The sequence below is a fragment of the Mastacembelus armatus genome, chromosome 14 (assembly GCF_900324485.2).
Source record: "Mastacembelus armatus chromosome 14, fMasArm1.2, whole genome shotgun sequence".
NCBI classification, from domain to species: domain Eukaryota; kingdom Metazoa; phylum Chordata; class Actinopteri; order Synbranchiformes; family Mastacembelidae; genus Mastacembelus; species Mastacembelus armatus.
The window spans coordinates 15,962,359-15,985,509 of record NC_046646.1 but is presented as its reverse complement, the minus strand read 5'-3'; the positions used below and the strand labels follow the sequence as shown (position 1 = coordinate 15,985,509).

The window sequence follows — 23,151 nt, the reverse complement described above, 5'->3', positions numbered from 1 at the left end:
ACCCAGTTGATTGATTTGCTTTCATGAAGCAGCTGCCAGCCATAGTATGACCCGAACTGCAGAAAAAAAAACTATTCAAGTTTCAAATTGTTTTTCAAAACTAGGTTGGGGTGGTTCGAATAATAATATTTTTCAAGCCCACTCTGGAAGTGTCAGCTTGATGGGTTTGAGGTACTGCAGCGATACCCAAAATGTACTGAAGCATAACTTTGAATGAGTGCAAAATGTGTAAATGTGCTGTGACAGCTCACAGTGCTGTCTGTCTTGAGAGTATGTGAGTGAAGTCTACCTCCTTTGGGGAAGAAAACAGAACAGATAAGTGTTGACACAGGGTGCTAGATGGTGTGCTTCTTGTAAGAGCACACACGTTTGCAGAGTGCCATCATCATGGAGTCATAGTGGCTGTGTGACCTTTTTTTTTTGCAGTCCTACTGGTTAATTTGTTAACAAATCATCTGTACATATTTGAGTTGATGTGTATGATCAACAATTACCAAAAGTAGGAATTCAAATTTGAAAAGTTTATATTTTTAATGTAGCTCCAGGTAGAAAATATATGAGAGCTGTTTCCCTCTATATGGCAAAGAACTAGTCTGTGAAACGATGTTGACAGTATTTTATAGAGAGGAGGAGAGGTCTAAAGATTTCAAACAGGCCACTGGACCATTACATAAATTTTGTGTGTCTGTGAAGCTGCGGGTGAGTATTTTTAACTTATTTTTTCTTGTGTACAATCACAAAAACAGATTGTTCGACTGCAGATGTGCTGAGAGCTGTAGATCATTGATTTTTATCAGTGTTGGTACTCGCATGGTGTTCTGCTGAACAAGCCCCACCTCCCTGCCCTAGTCTCTCTCTTGCAGCTTGTGACCACTGCTCCAGATTTACTTCTAATTTGCCTAATTGAAGTTAGCCTGCGTAGCAAGCTGAAGGTGACACTGTGATGTGTGCAAGCATGAAAGTGTATGACTGTGTGCGCACCATGGTTTCACTCTATTCATTGAGTGTTGACTGCACAGATATTTTAAGCATCCAGAATAATCCCACTTCACTGCAACGCTTCATTACACTGAAACAAACACGTTACCACCATTGAAGTGCATTCATTATAATTAATCCTCATAAAAGTCCATGTAAAAATAATTTCAGAATATTTTTATGTATCAGTATGTTGGTGTCTTTATTTGTAATGCATACATGTAGTTACTCAAATTCAATTCTAAAACAAAATCATTGTATTTCAGTACTTGGTTCAGTGTGTTTTTTTTTTTTTTTTTCTATGAGTTTATATTCATGTGTTAGGATAAAATAGATCCAGGCTGAGACAAATGTGCCCATTTCACTGTGTATTCGGTGTACATCTCTGTGAATGCTCTCATCGGATGCTGAATAGTATACAAGGACTATGATCAATGTTCATTTCTTCAGAAAAACAAAAGTTGGCTAACAGGATTGTAATACTGTCATAAAATGGACTGAATCTTTTCATGGATCAATGCCTGCATCGTCTTGTTTCTCTGCTAGCCAGAGTAATTTCTGGGGAATGTCAGAGGGAAAATGGATCTGTTGTTCTATGTGATCTCCAGTGCATCCTCCTAGCATTTGTCAAACCACCTAACCATCATCTGAATAAACTAGTTCGATCAAAACTATTATCAATAGCTCACTCCTTTAACTCCTTTAATGCTGGCCAACTGAATGACCCTCAGCTATACAGTGCCATATGAACATGTGCCAAATGCCATCTCCTCTGCCAGAGCTACAGGCAATAGATTTTAGAGCTTTATATGTGCATGTGAGGATACGCATGCACACACCCACTGTGGTGGAAAGCTTTCTAATAGGAAATTATTTTGGATTTTGAAAAGGATTCATATTAAATGTTGAAGAGATACTGGTTGTGACAGCAGATCTTTACTAACCGAGTGTAAATCTGTGTTTGTGTAATCTAATGTTCTTTTGTGATTTCTAGGGCTAATCACAACAACCGCGAGGAAACTGGACAGAGAACAACAGGCGGAGCACTTCCTAGAGGTAAAGCAAAAAACCTGATCATAGATTTATACTATTATTATTTATCTGGCCCTGCCACCTGCCACAGTCCACTATTAACAGAGACAAGGTGAAGGACAACCCTGGCAGGCCCTCAAGGCTCCATATACTGTGATGAATGGCTGTAGTTTTGGGCCCCAGGTTTAGGATTTTCTAAATGTAATCATTCATCATTGGTTATCTTCTGTAGTCAGGACGAGAACAGGGAGGAAAGCAGTTGGTCTGCTTAGCATTTGATAAGACCAGACACTGGGCATACAGATAGCTCCGTGATTACCATTTCTGTTGCTCCTGCTGCTCTGCATGCAGATGAACCTGATAATCAGAGATTCTCAAGTTGAGAGACATGAGCAAACTTCAACTTCCCCAGACTTTTACTACAACTTATTAAATTCTGTTGAATCTACAGGCACTTTGGCCCTTTAAAAAAGAAATGAAATAACCCCCAGTTGACCCACAGTCTTGCAGCTTGGTGTTTTGTTTCTGTACGGCCAATTGGCTTGTCTAGGCTCAATAACTCTTTTTACTGCATTGTTCACCTTCAGTACTTAATAAGAACCCAGTTTATGACAGCACACTACCAAATGAAAGCAGCACAAAAAGCACTATATATATTTGACATTTCACAACTACAAGTATTTTAAAACTGGGGGCAGAGGTAGATTTTGTTATATCATCTTGTCCTGTCATGTCCTGAGATTTGAATAGGAACGAGTACCAATCCATGCATGCCACCCACCCTACTGCCTGTCTGTAATTAAAAGTCTAGTGAGCAGTCGGGCTGGCAACAGTGGTGTTCACCCTGATCTGATGCAATTGATCAATTGATCAGACCTCTGCCTCTCCCTCCAGGGGATCAATAATACAAAGAGATTTCCCATGAGCTCAGCGCCACGTGGCTCTGCAGTCTGCAGTGACAGCCATGCCGTGTGTGCACTCACAAATAAAATCAGATGAGACAAAACATGTTCCAAAAAAACATGACCAGAATTATTTCTGTATGTGTGCTTACACACTGGTGTGTTCTCTTCAGGTAACAGTTATAGACGGCCCACTGACCACCCGGCAGTCTACGGTGTGGGTCATAGTTCACATTGAGGATGAGAATGACAACCCGCCCACTTTCCCAGAAGTCACCTACCGCATCAGCTTGCCAGAAAGAGACCGCAACAAACGTGGTGAACCGGTCTATCGCGTCTTTGCGTATGACCGTGATCTGGGAGCCAATGGTAACATCACCTACAGCATCGTTGATGGTAATGATGATGAAAAGTTCAGTATTGACCCCAGGACTGCTATGGTGTCATCAAAGAAGATGGTGACAGCAGGAAGCTATGATATCCTCACTGTGAGTTTTATATAAAGAGTTTAATGCTTGATAGTTGTTTTTATGAATGCACCTCATTTTTTTAATTTTACAATGATATTTTATGTAAAGATTTAGCAAGTAAGACCTGACAAATAACAAATAAATCTATACTCTCATCTGTAGTTTTAATTACAGACTAAATGGTTTGAAATTAAGGACAAGCAGTCAATGTACCTTATTCTTCATAATAACAATGTAGTCATCACCAGTGCAGATTTTACACCTGATCTTTCTTATTCTGATTGACTCATTACTTAGTTGTTGAGCTGCTGGAGATTTTTTTTTTTTTTTTAACTTGTACTCAGTTTCATTTTTTATAGTTGAGTTATGGAAGTGGCCTTGCACTTAACATGCACAACAAACACATCAGTCTTATTCTTTCCTTTATTTTAAGGACAATATATTTCTCTTAAGCAAATAATAACTCAAATAGTGTGTTGGGCTTATAACTTCTGGTCTTCAGTCTTTTCGTTTCAGTCAGTGATACGTTTCCCATGTGAATGACATAGCAAGCTATTTGAAATCAAAGCTTCTCATCAGTATAGTTTTGCCAGTCTATGTGTGTCAGCATAATGTATGGTTTCTCTCTATTGTTCCTTCTCTTAGATTAAAGCCGAGGACAGCGGTGATCCCCCATTATGGTCAACTGTCAAACTCCATGTAGAGTGGATTCGCAAACCTGTCCCCTCGCCTCTGCCTTTACAGTTCACTCAGAGATACTACAATTTCTCCATTTCAGAGACAGCTGCTGTTGCTCAGCCAGTGGGAGTAGTTGCGGTCAGCCAGTCAAGCACACCTGTCTGGTTCAATATCATTGGTAAGAAAATGAATATATAGTATGACACTAAACTGACTGGTCAGAGGACTGTTTTTTCTTTGCTGTCAGATTAATTGCAATGCATTTAATTAAAGTTTTTAATAACCTAAAATAGGTTTGCCAACCATGCAAAATTTAAATGAACATTAAAATTACAACTAAATGATCCAAGTCAGTCCAATTTTTTAAATGATATTTTCAATTGATATATTAAAAAGGTTTTAATCAAGAAGCCATCAGACTGATGAACACGTGAGGTGAAGTATGATGTTGAATTTTGAATTTAAGTGAAAAGACATATCCATCTACAAATTGGTGACTTCCTTACCAACCTCCATCACAACTTTGCTGTTACTTGGACATATTTAAACGGATTTCCCCTCACTAATAGAGAGATACTGCTGGTAGTTTTTATTGTCTGTTAGATCAGAGTTAGATCATTAAAATCAAAAGGCCACTGGCATGTTTTGTTGTTTACATGAATTATACACAGGCGGGAGAACACTGTCCTTGTAAAACACTGCATTTCCTCATTATTTGGCCAACAGCTTGCAAACACAGAGAATGGGATAATTTACCATAATAAAACCATAATAGAGACCCAGCTCCCTTGGTTGATTTGTAGTTGATTCTTTTTCTTCAGTCACACACATTAAAGAAAATTTAAATGTGGCAGGTTTTGGCTGTTTTGCTTTTATAGTTGAGATCAGTGGAGTAATTGTACAGGAAAAGCTCATTAATATTTCATTTTTTCACCTAAAGTTAAATATGTACAACATTGATTGTCTTTTATCCCAAAATTCAAGAACTGAACTGAATATCATTGATGACTGAATCACATTTCCATGGCATGCTGAAGTAGTATGTTAAACAGTGAAATTATTTAGTTATGAACATGAATGTGAAAACATCCAGAGGCCGACTTTGCAGAGTGCTGTATATACTGTGGATTATGCAGACATTTGATCACTGGGCTATCTTTAACTCCCTAAATATTAATCATCTATTTTTCTTTTTATTCTTCTCTTACCTGCTAAGGTGGACGGCTCGCCAGAGAAATGTTCTACATTCCTCAGAACGCGTGTGGAAGAAATTGCTCACTTGACACAGGTCTGGGTAAAGTTAATTCTGCCCTACCTCTTTCTCAAATGCCTGGAGAAATTCAGAAAATTCTGAAAATGTACCATATAGTAGCAGGACCTTATTTAACCAAAGGCAGTATTGATTGATCTGAGTTTGAAAAAGGATGCTCACACAACTCCACACAAACTACTAGCTACTACTATTTTACTAGCTGTTTATCTCTGCCCACGACATGTTTATGACTTTAGTTCAGCTACAATGCTTCTACTTGGGAAAATAAAAAGGTGAAGGGATGTAACTCAGTCAGTCTTTATTGTTCCTACCTCAAAGACACTCTAAATGAACGTGTATTTACAGTGTGTTCCAGTGTTGAGACACTTAATATTTACTAGTATACAGTATATTTGTTTTAACTCTTTGTCAAAATGACAAATAATGTAAGAGTGGTGATGAACCTATACAGGGAATTGTTAGAGAAATCTGTAGGTCCTCTCTGTTTAAGGGAACTTTAATGTGAGTTTTCATCCCATTGTTTAGCTGTCTGTCCCACAGCTTTACTGTTAAGGTCCACTTCCTAGTCTCAAAGAGTTGTTTCTGGTGGCTCCAAAGAGCTTTGAAAACTCACTGTATACTACCTGCTCACCACTAAACAGCAGACAAAGGCTAAGAAACATGATAGAAATTCCTCTGAAGCTGGAAGAGACTAAAACAGAGTTGAGTCAATATTTCACTCAAATTTATGTCAGTTCACGGCTTGTTTTGCTCCTAAAAAACAAACAATGGCCAAAAAAAAATCTGTTTGGTATATTTTTTACAGTAGGGGAAAAAAAAGTGCAAAACATTGTCACTGATGTTACTGCAGGAAATGAAATTCGACCACACTTATCACTTTCAGTACATATCTGTATTTTTGGGTTGATGTTCATGGGTGTCAGTTTGTTCGTATGTATTCTTGGCAGGTAGTCGCTAGTAGTATATGTGATACTAACAGTACAGGGACCAATTCCATTACTCTGCTGCTCCACCAATGATCCAAACCTCTACAGAGTATGTTTATAAGTAAGTTATATATAGGTCATACCTGTCACGTACAGTGACATCTGCCAACAAGCATATTAAATTAACACAAATTAACCAAAATGATTTGCTATTTAACAGAACAATAATCAAACAAATTCAGGTCTTCATACAGTTTTCAGTAGTTTTTAAACAGAATTTACTGACTGAACTACGTAATTTCTTTTGCAGACATACTGTACTGTAGCCAAAATGCTTTACAGTATCAAAACTAACTGTGGGGTATGATCAGCCGCCTTGAGACAGAGACAGACAGGGAAGAAACAGGATATGTCATTTTATTTAGAGGCTGCAGACTGTAAAATCTGTTTTTCTTAATGCTGTAAGACTGTTACCCAGTAGTGTAATATTGACCAATGTCTCCACCAGAGAAAAAAGAGCAAATCCCCGTGGTTTACTCTGACTCAACATGCATCAGTGGTTCTGTGAAAAATGCCCAATCAGTATTCATATGCTGAGGAGAGCTCAAGCTCCCAGAGATCTCAAGAGAGAAGGTGGAATGAGGCGAAAGATGGTACTGAATACTTAACACATATCAATCCTCTCCTTCACTCTAATCAAACATTAAGCCTCTAAACTGTACACTCACCACCCGTGGAAAAGACCCGTTATAGGTTTTTGATCTTTGAGATGGGTTGTGTTTTCGAGTGATAAGACAGATGTTTGTGTGGCTGTTAACAGCTCTCAGGCTGCCAAGTGGGTTCGATGCTACATTGCATTGCATTTCAGTTCATTTTATTTCACAGACCCTCCAGCTCCAGACGCAGGCATCTGGCCAAAACAATTACACAGTAATAAGTCAGAGCACCTGAGTTTAGCACGTAAAGTGAATACTAAGTAATTGAAGTGCTGTGTGAATGTGTGAACTCTGTGTGTATGTGTGTGCGCATGTGGGCGTGTGCACGTGTGTCTATGTGCGTGGAATTCCAGGAAGCTTTGACATGCAATTTGACCTTCAAGTGGGGGTGGGGACACTAGTTGTGGCCAAGCCCCTGGATGCAGAGGTGCAGTCTGTGTACAACATGACTGTACAAATGACAGATGGGACCAACTTTGCTTCGGCACAGGTACATGCACATTTGATTTGTTATGCACTGGCACTGCCTGTTATGCACTCCAGACCCGCATCAAATTAAATTATTGTTACGTCTACCTAGGGGACCTGTTTGCTCTCAGTTTTCATTCTTCCTATGCTTAGACTCCATTTTTCTGAAGTTATCTCTTGCTGACTATGAAATGTGCTTTATGTTGTTCTGTTTTTGACATCTCCTTTGCCTTTGCCATTTTGGCTGGGTCTGCTAGGTCTGCTTTGTAAGAGTGATTCTTGATATCAGTGGATTAATGGGATTAGCCTAGGTGTGCAAAGGTCAAGTGTTTGTATAAATTCAAAACACAGCCCACATCCCTCTTAGACAGCACTGTCTGATTTAGAAAAGCACCATAAATATTCCCTTAGCTTAGTGTGAATGAGGTATCAATGATATAGCACCCTTGTAACTTTATCTGCTATTATCAGTCACTATGACTAACCCTTCTACAGGGCACTTATTTTTAGGATAAAACAATGGCACATTTCTACTCTGTACCTATTAACACCCCCTCTGTGTCTCTATCCCTCAGGTGTTTATCCGAATACTAGATAGCAATGACAACCCTCCAGTTTTCTCACAGTCGGCCTATGATGTCAGTGTGTCAGAGGATGTACCTGTTGACGTAGAGCTACTGAGAGTTAGAGCGTCAGACATGGACGAGCGCGCTCGTTTGAGCTTCTCTATTTATGGCAGCGTGGACCCAGCCAGCATGAGACTGTTCAGGGTCAATCCTGGGACGGGAGTCGTCTACACTGCAGACAGGCTGGACTATGAGGCCAGAACACAGCACATCCTCACTATTATGGTGAGAAGGGAGACAGGAAAGAAATTCTGTTTTTGTGTGCGTTACTTTGTGTGTGTGTTGCTGTGCTCTCTTCTAAATGATTCTCCTCTTGGCATCTCTGCCTGCCTTACTTAATTTTAGCTGATTTCTTTTATTTATTGCCTCCTACAACACTATCCATATTCAGCTCTCATTTTCCCTGATGTTGCTTCAGGTCAAGGATCAGGAGTTTCCATTTAACCGAGACCTGGCTCGCATCCTAGTGGCGGTAGAGGACTCCAATGATAACATCCCCTACTTTACCAGCACAGTATATGATGCTGTGGCTTATGAGTCTTCTCCTGTAGGCACTTCTGTACTGCAAGTGACGGCCCTAGACAAAGACAATGGAATTAATGGGCAACTCACGTATACTATGGAAGCAGGTGTGATGCTACCCGAAAGTAAAGTTTATTAATTCTGTTCATCTGTTTTCTTTCATTTTATACCGTGTTGTGACTGATTTTTAATGCTTTGTCAGAGGAGAACCACTTTTATTTTTCATGTTTACTGTATCTGCAACCTCTTTGCTACTTTCAGGTAACACCGGTGGTGTGTTTGGCATTGATAATGCCACAGGCCTTATCTTCATCGCCAGGGACCTGGATTTCACCTGTGTCGGCTTTTACACCCTGACTGTGCGTGTTACAGACAGCGGATTTCCTCCATTAATGTCCACAGCTTCAGTTCGCGTCTCCATGACACTCTCAGACTTCTCCAAACCCAAATTTTCTCAGAAGGAGTATCAGGCTGAGGTAAAAAGTGAGACAGCTGACTGAAAGGAGGGGTGTTTGTGATAGATTTATGGCAAGGGAGAGATAAACAGAATAAAAAAAAAAAGCTTTGATGATGACAGAGAGGGATGGATGGTAAATTTTGTGATAGACATACAATAAGTAGATATAGTAATCAATTAAGTTTTGCATGTAAGTCACCAGTATGCCTCAAACTTCATTACCAGTGTTTTTGTTTTGATAGATAATGGAGAACAGTACTATTGGAACACATGTGGCCACCGTTAGCGCCCTGAGCCGCTCAGCACTCATATATGACATCACCAGGGGCAATGAGGAGCACTGTTTCTTCATTAACCACCATACTGGTGTAATCAGCACCCGTAAATTACTTGACTTTGAGGTTTGTCATTGCTTGTCTTTTAACATAGTTGGTGTGTGAATAAACACCATCTGCTAATTTTCAATATAGAGTCTTTTTGGAGTCACTCATGCATGCACAAATGGTAACATTTCCTCATTGCATTTTCTTTATTTTGGCAGCAAGTAACGTCATACTTTTTAGTGGTGCATGCTCTGAGCATGGCTGGAGTAGAGGCCAGCACCACTGTCATTGTCCAGGTGGGAGATGTCAATGATAACCCTCCTGTCTTCCAGCAAATCAGGTATCAATTATGGTGAAAGATGAAGTACAAAAAAAAAAAAAAAAAAAAAGAGTACATCTTTGGCACTGACATGCTCCTTTGCTGTTTGCTGAGCCGTGTTAGCTGATGACACATTATTTTTTAAAGTGATTTATGCATAGCTTTCCTCTTTTACTGCAGTGTCTTTTACAGTGTCCTCTTTTTATCTTAACAGATATGGGGGCACAATCAGTGAGGCTGCTCCAATCAACAGTGTGGTGTTGGGAGAGGATGGTAATCCCTTAGTCATCCAGGCTGCTGACAGGGACCGCAACCACAATGCCCTCTTAGTGTTCCACATCATAGATGACACTGCTCGCATGTTTTTCAGCATCGACTCAGGGACTGGATCAATTCGGTAGGGCTCATATAGAAATAAGATCAGTATCAATTGAACTATGTCTCATTTACTTGCTAATAAATTAATAGATCTCATAATTTCTGGGCCAAAAAGGTTTTCTTATTTGAGCAATTCTTAAATTTTAGAACAATTGCCAGTCTGGACTATGAGACCTTCTCTGAGTTCGTCTTCCGGGTTCATGTGAGAGACAGTGGTCAACCTCCTAGAAGTGCTGACATCCCAGCAGAGGTTGTCATAAAGGTAAGTAAATGACATACAGTAATTATTTTATCTGACTGATGAACTGTTTTTGACTCGCTCAGATTCCTCTGTAAGATTTGTATTACTTTGATGTTATTTCCACTTTAACAACAAATTTCTACCTTTGTCTGCTCTAAGGTGATCAACATCAATGACTCACCTCCAAAGTTTTCCCAGGACACCTATGAGACAATTCTTCTCCTGCCAACCTACATTGGAGTTGAGGTCCTTCGAGTTGAGGCTTTTGACCCTGATATAACCTCTGAGCTCACCACCACCACCCAGCTAGTTTACTCTCTGGTGGACAGCAATGTGGAGTACTTCTCCGTGGAGCGCTACACCGGGGTTGTGACCATCATCAATCAGAACCTCAATAAAGACCGTTACCGCTTTAATTTGAAGGTAAGTAATTGGGCATCAGTGGACATCAGACATGATGAGAATTTCTATGTATCATACAACTAATTTAGATAAGCAGCATGCTTTCACTGCCTCATAAACTATTGGCTTAGACTGCCTTATATAATAATGATTTCCAGGGGGAGTTTAGAGGACATGCAGGGTCAGCTGCAGAATTATGCACCTGAGCCTGTATTATTCAGGGTCTAGATGCAACATATTTCAACTAGTTGTGCAGGGTTTTTTGGCCAGGTAGATGGGTGGTCTCCAGGTTGCCTTGCCCCAGGGTTGCTTTTCTGTTTTTGTTAGGATAGAAAAGGGCAATGCATGCATCACTGATTGTTTTTTTTCTCAATAGAGTAGCATCTTCATGGTGTCATGTTATGAAAAGCCACTTTACTGTACGGTGAAAACAATTTTCTCTTTTATGCTGAGGACAAAATAAGGCACTCTAACCCTTCCATTTCTATCTTCTTGAAGGTGTGGGATGGACGTTTCTCCAACATGGTATCGGTCACAGTCCTTGTCCGTGAAGCTATAGACAGCAGTCTGCTCTTTACTTTCCCATTCTACTCCGCTTCCATCCCAGAGAATATACCCAATGTCACTTTAGTGACTGTTGTCAACACAGTCGGACACCGCCTCAATGAGCCGCTGAAGTACACTCTGCTGAACCCTGGTGGACGCTTCACCATTCGGCCTACCTGCGGAGTGGTGCTCACCACTGGTGTGCCTTTTGACCGAGAGGAGAAGGCCAGTTACGAGCTGGTGGTGGAGGTCAGCAGAGAAGATGAGATACTGAGGGTGGCCCGAGTGACTGTACAAGTGCAGGTGTGTGTCAATGTGGGTGTGCATATGGATTTTTGGAATGACTCATATTTTCTTATTACTTAGTGTAGGTATCTTTTTGTTTTAGTTTGTCAAGATAGTTTTATATTGTATATATGTTTTTATTTTTTAAAGTGATTTTCTTTTACTGCAGTGTCTTTTACAGTGCCTTATGTTTTTGCTCTGAAAAAACCTATTTGCTCATTTATACAATTTTAGGTTCTTATATGTGTAGATGTATTTAATTCTTGGTGATAATATGGTGATATTTATTGATCCTGTTACCTAAGGGTGATTTTTTTTTTTTTTTTTTTTTTTTTTTTTTTTTAAGCGCTCAGTTCCCATTTTTTTTGCTGTCTTTCCAATGACCCTATTAGATTTTCCTAAAATAGCTGCTATCTCTCTAGGTGGAAGATGTGAATGACAATCGTCCGCAGTTTGTGAACCTCCCCTACTACGCTGCAGTGCAGGTGGAAGCAGAGCCAGGATCAACTGTTTTCTGGGTCTCAGCCATGGACCAAGACTATGGTCTTAATGGAGAGGTGACATACAGCCTTAAGGAAAAGCACAGAAACTTTCAGGTGAAAACTTCATGTTTCCTGCTCATGAATGAAGTTTTCTTAATTTCACATGGGGGGCGTATATTGTTGAAGGGTCATGTAACAAACTAGTGTTTTCATATTCCATGCAGGTGAATCCTGTGACAGGAGAGGTGACCTTAAAGAGAGCCTTTGAGGCAGATTTATCTAATGCAGAGTATAACCTGGTCCTTGTGGCCACTGACGGTGGCTTCCCCCCTCTGTCCACTGAGGTGGAGCTGCCTGTTACTGTAGTAAATAAAGCCATGCCGGTGTTTGACAAGCCTTTCTATGGTGTCACTGTCAGAGAGGATGTACCTGTCTCCACCTTTGTCTTGTGTATAAATGCCACCAGTCCTGAAGGCCAGGGCATTATCTTCACCATCCCAGATGGCGACCCTTCTCTCCAGTTTGACATTGGCTTTGACACAGGTATCATCAGTGTGATTTACCCATTAGACTATGAGACCATGCAATACTATCGGTTAACAGTGAAGGCTACAGATACACTGACTGGAGCAAAGTCTGAGGTCGATGTGGACGTTGTCGTGTTGGACGTGAACGATAACCCGCCACTGTTCCAGAACACTTCGTACTCCACCGTGCTTCCTGAGAACTCCATGATTGGAATGACTGTGCTACAGGTGTGTGTCTGTTTATTAAATCCGTACAGTGTGTACTTTTACTGACTGATTCATCACTCAAGGCCCTTCAGTGATATTGTGGATGAATGTTAGCTGCTAAATCATTTATCAAATAGACCAGCACAAGACAGTTTGAAGGCACCATCTTCTTGAACTCACTGATTTGGGTCATATTTGACTCTAGACTATTCTGGAAGTATAATCACAATAATGTTCATCACAACTATGCCTGGTATTTCAATATTGTTCCCTATATAGGTCATACTATGTGAAGGCAAGTTATGGGCTTTTGACACATAATCATGCATATAAATACCAATTTAATTTGTTATTTCAGCTCATAACAGTTGCCAATAGTATAATACCTTCTCCATCTCAACATGTTTGTCATTTTTTGACAACCTGTACAAAATGTCGGACTCTAATTCTCTGCTTTCTAATGGTTTCCCTCAAAAAAATGCTGCATGTTTGACATTTCCTTTCACAGCATCTTAGCAAAATCCCGGACCTGTATTTACACTTTTTATTTGAATACAATGTGGGTATTGTAGCTGGTGTGTATAGAAGAGTCAACAAATCAGATCTTATCTTGAATCTTACTTGACATTAGGCAAAGTTTAATCATACTCTCCCTCTAGGTGTTTGCCCAGGATCAAGACTCAGAGAAAAATGCTGCGGTGAGTTACCAGATTCTGTCTGACATCTACAACAGCACTGACTACTTCCACATTGATAGTAACAGCGGATTGATATTCACGGCACGCCTGCTTGACTATGAGTTCATCCAGCGCTACAACTTCATTGTCAGAGCAACAGACAGTGGAGATCCTGCTCTCAGCAGTGATGTTAGTGTCACTGTGACTGTTACTGACACAAACGACAACCCACCTAATTTCAGCCAAGCACTGTACGAGGCTTTCGTCAGTGAACTGGCTCCCCGAGGACACTTTGTGACTTGTGTTCAGGCTTCAGATGCTGACATCTGTGACGCTCATAGATTGAAGTAAGAAAAAAGAAAAGCTTTAAAAAAAAAAAAAAAAAAAGTTCTTGTTTTGGTGTTTGTGCCATGATGACTACAAAATTGTGTTTTGGGTTTTTTCTCCTTCAGGTACAGTATTCTTTCAGGGAATGAGCGGATGACTTTTATGATGGAGTCAGATACAGGAGTGCTCAGTCTGTCTAATAAGAGGAGACAAGGCATGAAGCTATCGTATCAACTCAATGTGTCTGTGTCAGATGGAGTCTTCACCAACACTGCTCAGGTGAGCAACAATTTAGTTCTGCCAAATTATTTGCTCTTTTTTGACCTTTGCAGTGTAAATATGCGACAAACTGAGTGACCTTCTTTAGCCACCTCTCACTTCAAATTTATTACAAGGATTTGCAGCTGTCAACTGTGACTGCAGTTCTTTTACTACTGTCTGCCGAACAGCTCTGCAGTTGGAGGTTAATGTGTATTCATGTCATATCAGATTTACTATGAGGATGAGCTGCCAGCTGGAAAAAAGGTTCACATCTGTGCCTTAGTGGTAATTACAAATGGGACATGTAGGTTTTTTTTTTGGTTTTGTTATACCGCATCTGTGATAGACCACATAACATGCTGTAGCAATAACATGTCACCCCAGTCTTTTGATTTCCTCATCTTCTAACACAATATGAACAACATATCTCCACAGTAGGTGGAGATGTTAGTATGTACAGCTGGTCTGTAACTCATTTGGTCTGCATGTCATGTTATGTGATCATGTCTGACAAATCAGCTAGTTATAATTTTTGTCAGTTAACATTGAGGAATTGATACATTGAGGAAGATGGGATAATCATTTTAACAGTGACTGTGATTCACAGGTGATTGTACATGTGCTGGGAGCAAACCTGTACAGCCCAGTGTTCAGCCAGAGGTTCTACCTGGCTGAAGTCCAAGAAAATGCCCCTCCAGGGTCAAAGGTCATTCAGGTATGTTTCTCATGATTCCTAAGCAGTGTTTCCTAACAGGAATATTGCTACATCAATTATCCAGAAGAAGCTTTTAATTAACAATCTAAACCTATTTCTCTAATTTCTGTATGGACCTCATTGGGCTCAGGTTCGAGCAACAGATGAGGATTCCGGGTTGTTTGGCCAGATCACCTATTCCTTCATCAATGACCTGGGGAAAACTCAGTTCACCATTGATGCGGATGGAATCATATCTACTCTACAGAAATTAGACAGAGAAAATCCTCTTTATAAGGACATGGTGCTGACCGTTATGGCCCTGGATGGTGGAGGTATTTTGGACACTGCACAAACTGACTGGAAACTGACTCCCTGTCAAAAGCCAAAAATGCAAACATCTTATCTTTATATGTAGCAGGTTCAGCTAACACTGAAGCATGAGGGGTTGTTGTATTCAGCGAATGCACTCTAGGTCGTATGTAATAAGATCAGCCCCATTATAATTACATTATCAACATTACAAGTTATGCAAATGTTAAGTCAAAGCATTTACGTTGTTTTATTTTTCCAGGCCGTGCATCCTTTTGCACAGTGCGAGTGGTTCTTGCAGACGAGAATGATAATGCCCCTCGCTTCAGAGCAGTGGAGTACCGCATGAGCATTAAAGCAAACGTTGCCAAAGGTTCTCTGGTCACACAGATCCAGGCCACTGACCCAGATGCTGGGTCTAATGGAAGGATCATCTATTCCCTTTACAGCGAGGCACGCCTATCACTTGTTGATGTCCTCGAGGTCAGTACAGTTTCATTTTGCTTTATAGTTTAGGCTCAGTTTTAACAAAGCTACATACATACAAGTATAACCAGGTTCACACCTCAACAAATGTATGAGAAACAGAATTAATGCTGTTACCCTTCCCAGTGTAGTGGATTAACAGCCATCTGGTAACTGTAGATTATACATTTTTACTGATCAAATCAAAATTATGTTACATTTAAGATTACAAACATACAAGATTGATGCTTTAGTCAACTTTTGCTCTTCACAAAGAAAACAGCTAATTAACTAATAAACAACTATGCCTTAAGGTGAAATTAAAAGTCGTAGTGCAAAAGGTTAATACAACAGAAAAACTTAGTAGTCGCAATATTATTGTTTATGTCGCAATAAACAATAATATTCTCAAGTAATACTGAATCAAATCCTATCAGTTCAGGCCAGAGCCACTTAAGACAAAATGGGAAGCCAAAACAGTAAAAATCTTTTGGTAAGCTTTACTACTACGATTATTTTCTCTGAAGTATTTTAAATGACATTGAGATTTTACTGGTGACCAGGTGGAGCCAGACAGCGGTTGGATGATGACTAAAAGCACTGTCGACCACCTCCAGGGGACTGTGCTTTCCTTCTTTGTCAAAGCCACAGACTGTGGTTCTCCAGCCAGACACTCCCTGGTGTCAGCCTTCATTCATGTCGTCCCTCCAGATGCATTTGTTCCCTCCTTCAGCCAGCCTCAGTACTCATTCACCATCCCAGAGGACACAGCGGTGGGAACTGCCCTTGGGTCTGTGTACATGAGCTCTGGACAGACTGGGTTCTTCACTGCAGTTGGAGGAGAGACGCTCGACAGCAACCAGGGGGGAACCTTCCTTGTGGAGAGGGAGACAGGTCTAATCCGTCTGGTCAAACCACTAGACTATGAACAGATCAGCATCTTTCGCTTCAAGGTTGCAGCAACAACAAGACGAGACCTGATTGAGTCGGTCTCCACTGTAGAGCTGGAAGTTAAGGTTGGTGAAGCTGTTAAACAACTTCAGCTTATTTTCTATTTAAACCAAATTGAAGTGAATTAGACTGAACTGAATCCTTATTTCAATGCATGAGTTCAATCAAATAAAAAATGAAAAAAAAAAAAACAGGGGTGTACCCAGGAGTTCACACATCCAGAAAATACTAAATCAATATCAGAGAAAGGAGAGCAATGACTCAGAAATAATAGATCAAAAGTGTTAATGGTATAGACAGTAATGAGAGTTTTTTTTTTTTTAAACGAATAACAGCAACACATTTCACTAATTCTTCATTATACAATGTAGAAGGTTTAGCAGCCACTGTGGTGGCTGATGAGAGCAACTGCAATCTCAAGCGAGTATGCATGCTTAATAATGTTATAATAAGAACAATAAATAATTCAGCTAATAAGGGAATTTTAACTTGATGTTATATTGTTTTCAGTCTAATTTTGTTGACCTGAATCGGTGAAGATTTGTTATTTTACAGATCTTAGATGTGAATGACAACAAGCCAGTGTTTGAGACAAACACCTATGTGGCTACAGTGATGGAGGGGATGCCAATAGGAACAAGAGTGGTCCAAGTGCGTGCACTTGATCCAGACTGGGGCTCTAATGGACAGGTGTGTGGCACTGAGTGTTCTGTTTCTTTTATATTCTACCATTTCTCAGCACACTAGTTCAATTCAGAGTATTGCAGATGCTTTGAAAACTAACTACTACTAACTAACTAACTACTCTTTTTTTAAACTACAGGTCACCTACAGCCTGGGGCCTCTGCTCACCTACAACTTGGACATGACAAAGGACTCTCGCTCCTTCAGTGGCCCCATCACCACAAGTTCTGTCTTTGCCATTGACAGTAAAACAGGCTGGATCACCACAGCAAGTCAGATGGACCATGAGACCTGCTCCAGCTACAGCTTTGAAGTAGTGGCCTCTGATATGGGGGAATCGCAATCTCTCTCCTCCACTGCAGTAGTAACCATCACTGTGTCAGACGTTAATGACAACCCACCACGGTTTGAGAGGGATCTCTACCGGGGTGCGGTGAAAGAGAGTGACCCCCTCGGTGAAGTGGTGGCTGTTCTGAAAACCAAAGATCGAGATGGAACAGATCAAAACCGTCTGGTCAACTTTTACATAACTGGTAAGAAATTATGGGAACGTAACATAATTTTCTTCAAGACATTCTGTTCTGCAGTAATTTTCAATTCAATTTCCAGAATAAGTAGTAGTGTATTACAGAGTTGCACATGACTTTTTGTGGTCACTCATTTTTTATGGGAGCAATAAAAAACACTTTAAGGCTTTGCCAGCAAAACTCTCACATTCATCCTGAGCTTGATCATTTCCACTCACATAACACTGTCTGATAATGACTAAGGATGGCATATTTTGGCTTTGTGTTCTGGCATTTAAAAATACTGATTGGCCTAATGGAAGCATTGTAATAAAAGGTCAAATTTTTAAACTATGAAAGGCCATTGTTGTCTACACCACCAGCCTGGCATATACTATGATGATAGATGTTTATTGATTGCGCCAAAGGTTACCTGCATCACATCTTGCAAATGAATAAAACCTTTAGTTTGTTCACAGGTCTGTTGCAGTATATTAAAATCCTCATCATTATCCTTCCCAGGCGGAAACCCGAGGGGCGTGTTTGGCCTAGCACTTGTTCAGGGGGAGTGGAAGGTTTATGTGAGTGGTCTACTGGACCGTGAGCAGCAGGACTGGTATCTTCTCAACATCACAGCCAGTGACGGCCTCTATGTTGCTCGCACTGCAGTTGAAGTTACTGTTATGGATGCCAATGACAACAGTCCCATCTGCAACCAGGTCAGGGAGGAAAGCATATGGGAATATGGGTAAAATGGAAATGTGAAATGGAACACAAATAAAACGAATATGCAAAGAATTGTAGAGCAGACTATGTAATAAAAGATAAACTAGTGTGTCATTTTGCTTTGATTTAGTATTGTATCAGTTCAGTTTGGCCACTTTTTTGTCTCCATGCTCACTACGTTGAAATGAAAAGATCACAGTGATGCATGAGTGCTAGAACTTTTGTTCATTGTACCAGTGCCGATCTTGCAACTTTTAGACCCATCCTAAAATTAGCATTAGTACTATGCCAGAGTGATCTATGAGAAGAAAATCACAGTGATAAAAAGATAATTGAACAGTGCAGTCTTCAGAGGATACCCCATTTCATTAAGTGATGTTTTGCAAGTCTTCAGTTTCACATAATGAGTTCAGAAACTTTCTCCCTTTAAACTCTTATTAATTGTCTTTGAAATCAATTCTCCCTATCTTCATAGTCTCTTATATTCCTTCTGTTCTGCGTCAAGTCAGGCCTCTGTAGCATCAAATATATTGGAACGCTTTTTTCATTTTCTGTTGACTAAATAACAATTCATTGAATAATAATTTCAGCTATAAATATTATTAAATAATTGCAGGATGGCAAGGGATGGAACAACAGCAGCAGCAGCAGGGTGGGATATGGTGCATTGTTCTTGAAAACAGTATTCCCACTGTCTTTCACAGAACAGAATGGTGAAACGGAGAGGCTGCAGAGTTCAATTCTCACAGTAGTGGCACAGGGAGCAGAAAGGGGCACTTAACTATGTTGTGCTTGTTCTGCCTGCAGAGTTAATGGATGTAGTGTCCAACAGTTTAATGTGTTTTTGATGTTGGACAAGTGTGTGTGTGTGGGTGTGTGTGTGTGGGTGTGGGTGTGGGTGTGTGTGTGTGTATGTGTTTTGTAACAGGCGGTGTATAGTGCCTCTTTCCCTGAGGACATTCCCACTAACAAGGGCATTCTGACAGTGGGCGCAACAGATGCTGACTCAGGCTCCAGTGCAGAAATTCAGTATTCACTGTTTGGTATCGGGGTCGAAGATTTCTACATGGATGCAAACACTGGTATCTTCTATTTATTATTTATTGGTTTTCTTTAGGTGTTTATGACCAAAAGACGACTATAAATTCTTTCTACATCTTTACACACTCTCCATTTGTGTCCTAAGGTGAGCTACGTACAGCCACAGTCATGGACAGAGAAGTGACACCCACCTATAAACTTATTGCTCAGGCAACAGATGGAGGAGGGCTATTCTGTCGCTCTGACATTTCTCTCAAAGTGCTAGATGTGAATGACAATGTCCCTTTGTTTTCCTCTACTCACTACCTGGCTAGTGTGTATGAGAATGCCGCCCCCAAGGCTTTGCTTACCCGATTGCGAGCCAGTGACCCGGATGAAGGTAAACTGATTTGATGTCTACTGTTATATGTTAGATGTGTTAACATGCAAGCAAGGCCGATGATACATGTTCTGAGTTGTGTCAGTCAACTATACCTGTGTAAGATTTCTTTGATCAAAAAGATGAATGCTACGAATGGGAAGGAGAATATTAAGCAAGACTTCTGTGTTCAGAGAGGTTTGTCTCCTGTCCTCTCCAGGTCTTAACTGTACTGTGGTATATTCCTTGGTGGATTCAGTCAATGGATTCTTCTCCATCGATCCGGTATCTGGGATTGTAATTCTGGAAAAGCCTCTGGACAGAGAGAGCCGAGACTCGTATCGCGTTCGTGTCCAGGCCACTGACCAGGCTGGACAACAGGGGGCACTGTCCTCACAGGTAGGTGGGAAGTTCAAACGACCCAGTTTCAGTTGTATTTTTGGCATGCAAATGTAAAAAATTATAATGATGAAATGTATTTCACTCTTGATAACATTTACAATCATCACATCTGTATTTTTTTGTGATAAAGTCATAGCTTCCAGAGCAATTAAGCAGACACAGTAGTAATAGTTAACACAGCTTCTGTGTAATTAGGATCCATTATTTCTAGTTATGATTTTGTAATGAAACCCTTTCATCACTGTAACATTATTAGAATTTATAGTCTACATAAGGAAATTCAGATTATTGTAGTAAGATGTTGATGTTCAGTCTCTGTCCATACACATTAATTTAAAAAAGCCAAGTGAATAAATACATGTTTACTAAAGAGATCAGATACAGAACCTAGTAGATTTTAATTAACATAAATCATCAAATTGTGTACTGGGGAGGATTGTAAAGCTGGGGAAGGTGACAGTTACAGAGACAAAGCCAAGGCAGAAAACAGGAGGAAAAGACCATAAGAAAATTGAAATAGTGTCAACTCTCCCACACCCAGTAAATTGCCCTCTAGGCTTTTAGAATGAGCCATAAAATGAACGTGAACACACTATAAACTCCAGGCAGAAGTGAGGTCAGGTGTGCCAGTATTGATCAAAGATACTTGTGTCCACTGTACCTGGCACTATTATTTGTAGGAGTAGCTGTAGCTGTTACAGCAGCAATAGCAGTGATAGTAACAGTAGTGATTTCAGGGGTTGTAGCAGTATTTGTAGTAGGCACAGGAATATAAATCCACCAAACCTAAATTTAATCAGCTGAGAAGCTTCCCATCTACACAGTTTTATACCGCACAAATTCTTATTTCTGAACCTGCACAGACCTATCCGTCTTAATACCAAGGTTAGTAACCATGTTTAACCGCACCTCTTTTAACAGCTATCTCTAATGTTTAAATAAAATAAGGTTTCGGAGATGTGACTGTTTGAATTGGAATAAACCCTGCCCTGATGTGAGTTGTATGACAATAATGAACATAAATCACAAAGCTCAACAACATGAAAATGTAAAATCTTTGTCTGTTTGTGTAGCAGCACAGCTTTATTTCACTGCACATTTTTCCACCACTTTTAAAGGTGGAAACAACACGACAGCATCAGAAAAGATTAAGATTTGATTTGAAACAGCTTTTAGCTGACTCAGTAATTCCACAAAACTTTTACATTTATCTAGAATGTTCTCTCAGGCATTGGTGGCTATGGACTTCGATCAGTTTTCGCCTCATTCTCCTGTCTTGTTAGTAAAGCCTTTAGTATCCTCGCTCTCATTAATGTTTATGGGTATACTGTCCCTGGTGCTGATACTTTAACACTCAGGGCTAGAAGCAGAGCAGATGAGTGAAATGTTACAAAGTCCTGTTACAGTCTTTTATGTGTCCCTCAGGTCGATTTAACCATTTTGGTGCTGGATGTGAATGACAACGCTCCAGTCTTCCAGAGGAGGGACTACTCTGTTACTGTCCCTGAGGATGTAGCCGTTGGAACCGAGGTGCTGCGAGTGTTGGCGACTAGTGTTGACATTGGACCTAATGCTGAGATCACCTACAATATCCGGTCGGGCAACGAGTTAGGAAAGTTCACCATAGACAGAAACCTGGGTGAGGAACTTGGATATGACCTTCAGTGTAAGCATAAAACACATCTTTGCAGTAAAAGGAATTAAATTACATCCAACATAAATTGTTTAATGTATACGCTTTAGGTTCCATTTCTGTGGCTGATGATTTGGACTTTGAGGTGTGTAAGGATTACTACCTCACTATTGAGGCGTGGGACAGTGGAGACCCTCCTCTCAGCACTGCGACAATGGTAACCATTGAACTTATGGATGTCAATGACAATGCTCCGGCCTTCAGCCAAGACATCTACAATGTTCTGGTCAGCGAGGATGCGTCTGTTGGGCAGACAATTACGAGGGTAACGTGATTTCAATTGGTTTGACAACCTTATTTTAACTTCTCTATATTTTTTGATATTTTCATTCCATATATGCTCTCTAGGTGCTAGCAGAGGACCTGGACAGTCAGGTAAATGGAAGAATCACCTACTCCATCCTCAAAGGTGACCGTAGCAACCACTTCTGGATTGACCCTGTAACAGGACTGCTTAAAGTCAATAAGCGTCTTGACAGAGAACTAGTAAGGATGCATCTTTAAGTACAACATCTTATAAACAATCAATAGCAATTTTATGGTTCATGAGCCAGGCGAAGATGGAAAATACCAGTTTGTTCAAGGTCAACACCCAATGAAATCTTATATTATGCAGGTATAACAGTGCTTATTGTTATTGTCTGCAACATACAGATGATATGGTGCTCTCATAGCAATCTGCTCCATCTAGGTATCCAGGTACTCTTTGTCAGTGCAAGCATTTGACAGTGGTTCTCCTGCCATGTCCTCCACTGTCACCATTAACATCGACATCTCTGACGTTAATGACAATCCTCCTGTCTTCACCCCTCCCAACACCACAGCTGTCATACAGGTAAAAGTCTTTGTGTGTTTGCTTATGTTTGCATGTTTCTGTGCTCGTGTCATTTCAATTTCTGTTTCTGTGTTTTCAGCTCAATCAAGCTGCTGGCACCAGCCTGCTGACACTGTCAGTCAGTGATAAAGACTCTCCTAGAAACGGTCCTCCCTTTGAGTTTCGTATTGTGTCAGGAAATGAAGAAAATTTCTTTTCCCTGGACCAGACTGGAAATTTGCGGTCCAGCCGTGTGTTTGGCCCCGAAGCCCCCAGAGAGTTCACGCTTGAAATTCAGGTTAGGGACTAGTATTTTTTAACCAATATAATCAGGAAAGCATGACTGACAAATATATTTAGTCAGCATGGTTACACACACTGCTCATTACTTATAAAGTCTCTATTAGCTGCTAAGTCAGGGTGTTAGACTCTTGGGTTTTAAAATGTAACCTAATATAAACAGTTATGTTATGGAGGAGGTA

At 40.3% G+C, this 23,151-nt stretch overlaps 1 protein-coding gene across 1 annotated transcript in view; it reads left to right on the top strand.

Moving 5' to 3' along the window:
• The window catches only part of fat3b (FAT atypical cadherin 3b), a 52,190-nt gene that overhangs the window by 13,533 nt on the left and 15,506 nt on the right, over positions 1-23,151 (top strand). Inside the window, exons 6-38 of the mRNA XM_026328286.1 lie at positions 1,973-2,034; positions 3,086-3,400; positions 4,028-4,238; positions 5,277-5,348; positions 7,329-7,465; positions 8,019-8,294; positions 8,488-8,698; positions 8,853-9,067; positions 9,291-9,449; positions 9,590-9,711; positions 9,905-10,087; positions 10,216-10,330; positions 10,469-10,732; positions 11,210-11,560; positions 11,965-12,138; positions 12,249-12,779; positions 13,418-13,782; positions 13,888-14,041; positions 14,631-14,738; positions 14,869-15,052; positions 15,292-15,512; positions 16,058-16,510; positions 17,001-17,135; positions 17,269-17,662; positions 18,158-18,354; positions 19,290-19,443; positions 19,548-19,781; positions 19,981-20,159; positions 21,588-21,801; positions 21,906-22,120; positions 22,204-22,341; positions 22,547-22,690; positions 22,770-22,967. Coding sequence (XP_026184071.1) covers positions 1,973-2,034; positions 3,086-3,400; positions 4,028-4,238; positions 5,277-5,348; positions 7,329-7,465; positions 8,019-8,294; positions 8,488-8,698; positions 8,853-9,067; positions 9,291-9,449; positions 9,590-9,711; positions 9,905-10,087; positions 10,216-10,330; positions 10,469-10,732; positions 11,210-11,560; positions 11,965-12,138; positions 12,249-12,779; positions 13,418-13,782; positions 13,888-14,041; positions 14,631-14,738; positions 14,869-15,052; positions 15,292-15,512; positions 16,058-16,510; positions 17,001-17,135; positions 17,269-17,662; positions 18,158-18,354; positions 19,290-19,443; positions 19,548-19,781; positions 19,981-20,159; positions 21,588-21,801; positions 21,906-22,120; positions 22,204-22,341; positions 22,547-22,690; positions 22,770-22,967 — 7,085 coding nt within the window. The remainder of the gene's footprint in view (positions 1-1,972; positions 2,035-3,085; positions 3,401-4,027; positions 4,239-5,276; positions 5,349-7,328; positions 7,466-8,018; positions 8,295-8,487; positions 8,699-8,852; positions 9,068-9,290; positions 9,450-9,589; positions 9,712-9,904; positions 10,088-10,215; positions 10,331-10,468; positions 10,733-11,209; positions 11,561-11,964; positions 12,139-12,248; positions 12,780-13,417; positions 13,783-13,887; positions 14,042-14,630; positions 14,739-14,868; positions 15,053-15,291; positions 15,513-16,057; positions 16,511-17,000; positions 17,136-17,268; positions 17,663-18,157; positions 18,355-19,289; positions 19,444-19,547; positions 19,782-19,980; positions 20,160-21,587; positions 21,802-21,905; positions 22,121-22,203; positions 22,342-22,546; positions 22,691-22,769; positions 22,968-23,151) is intronic.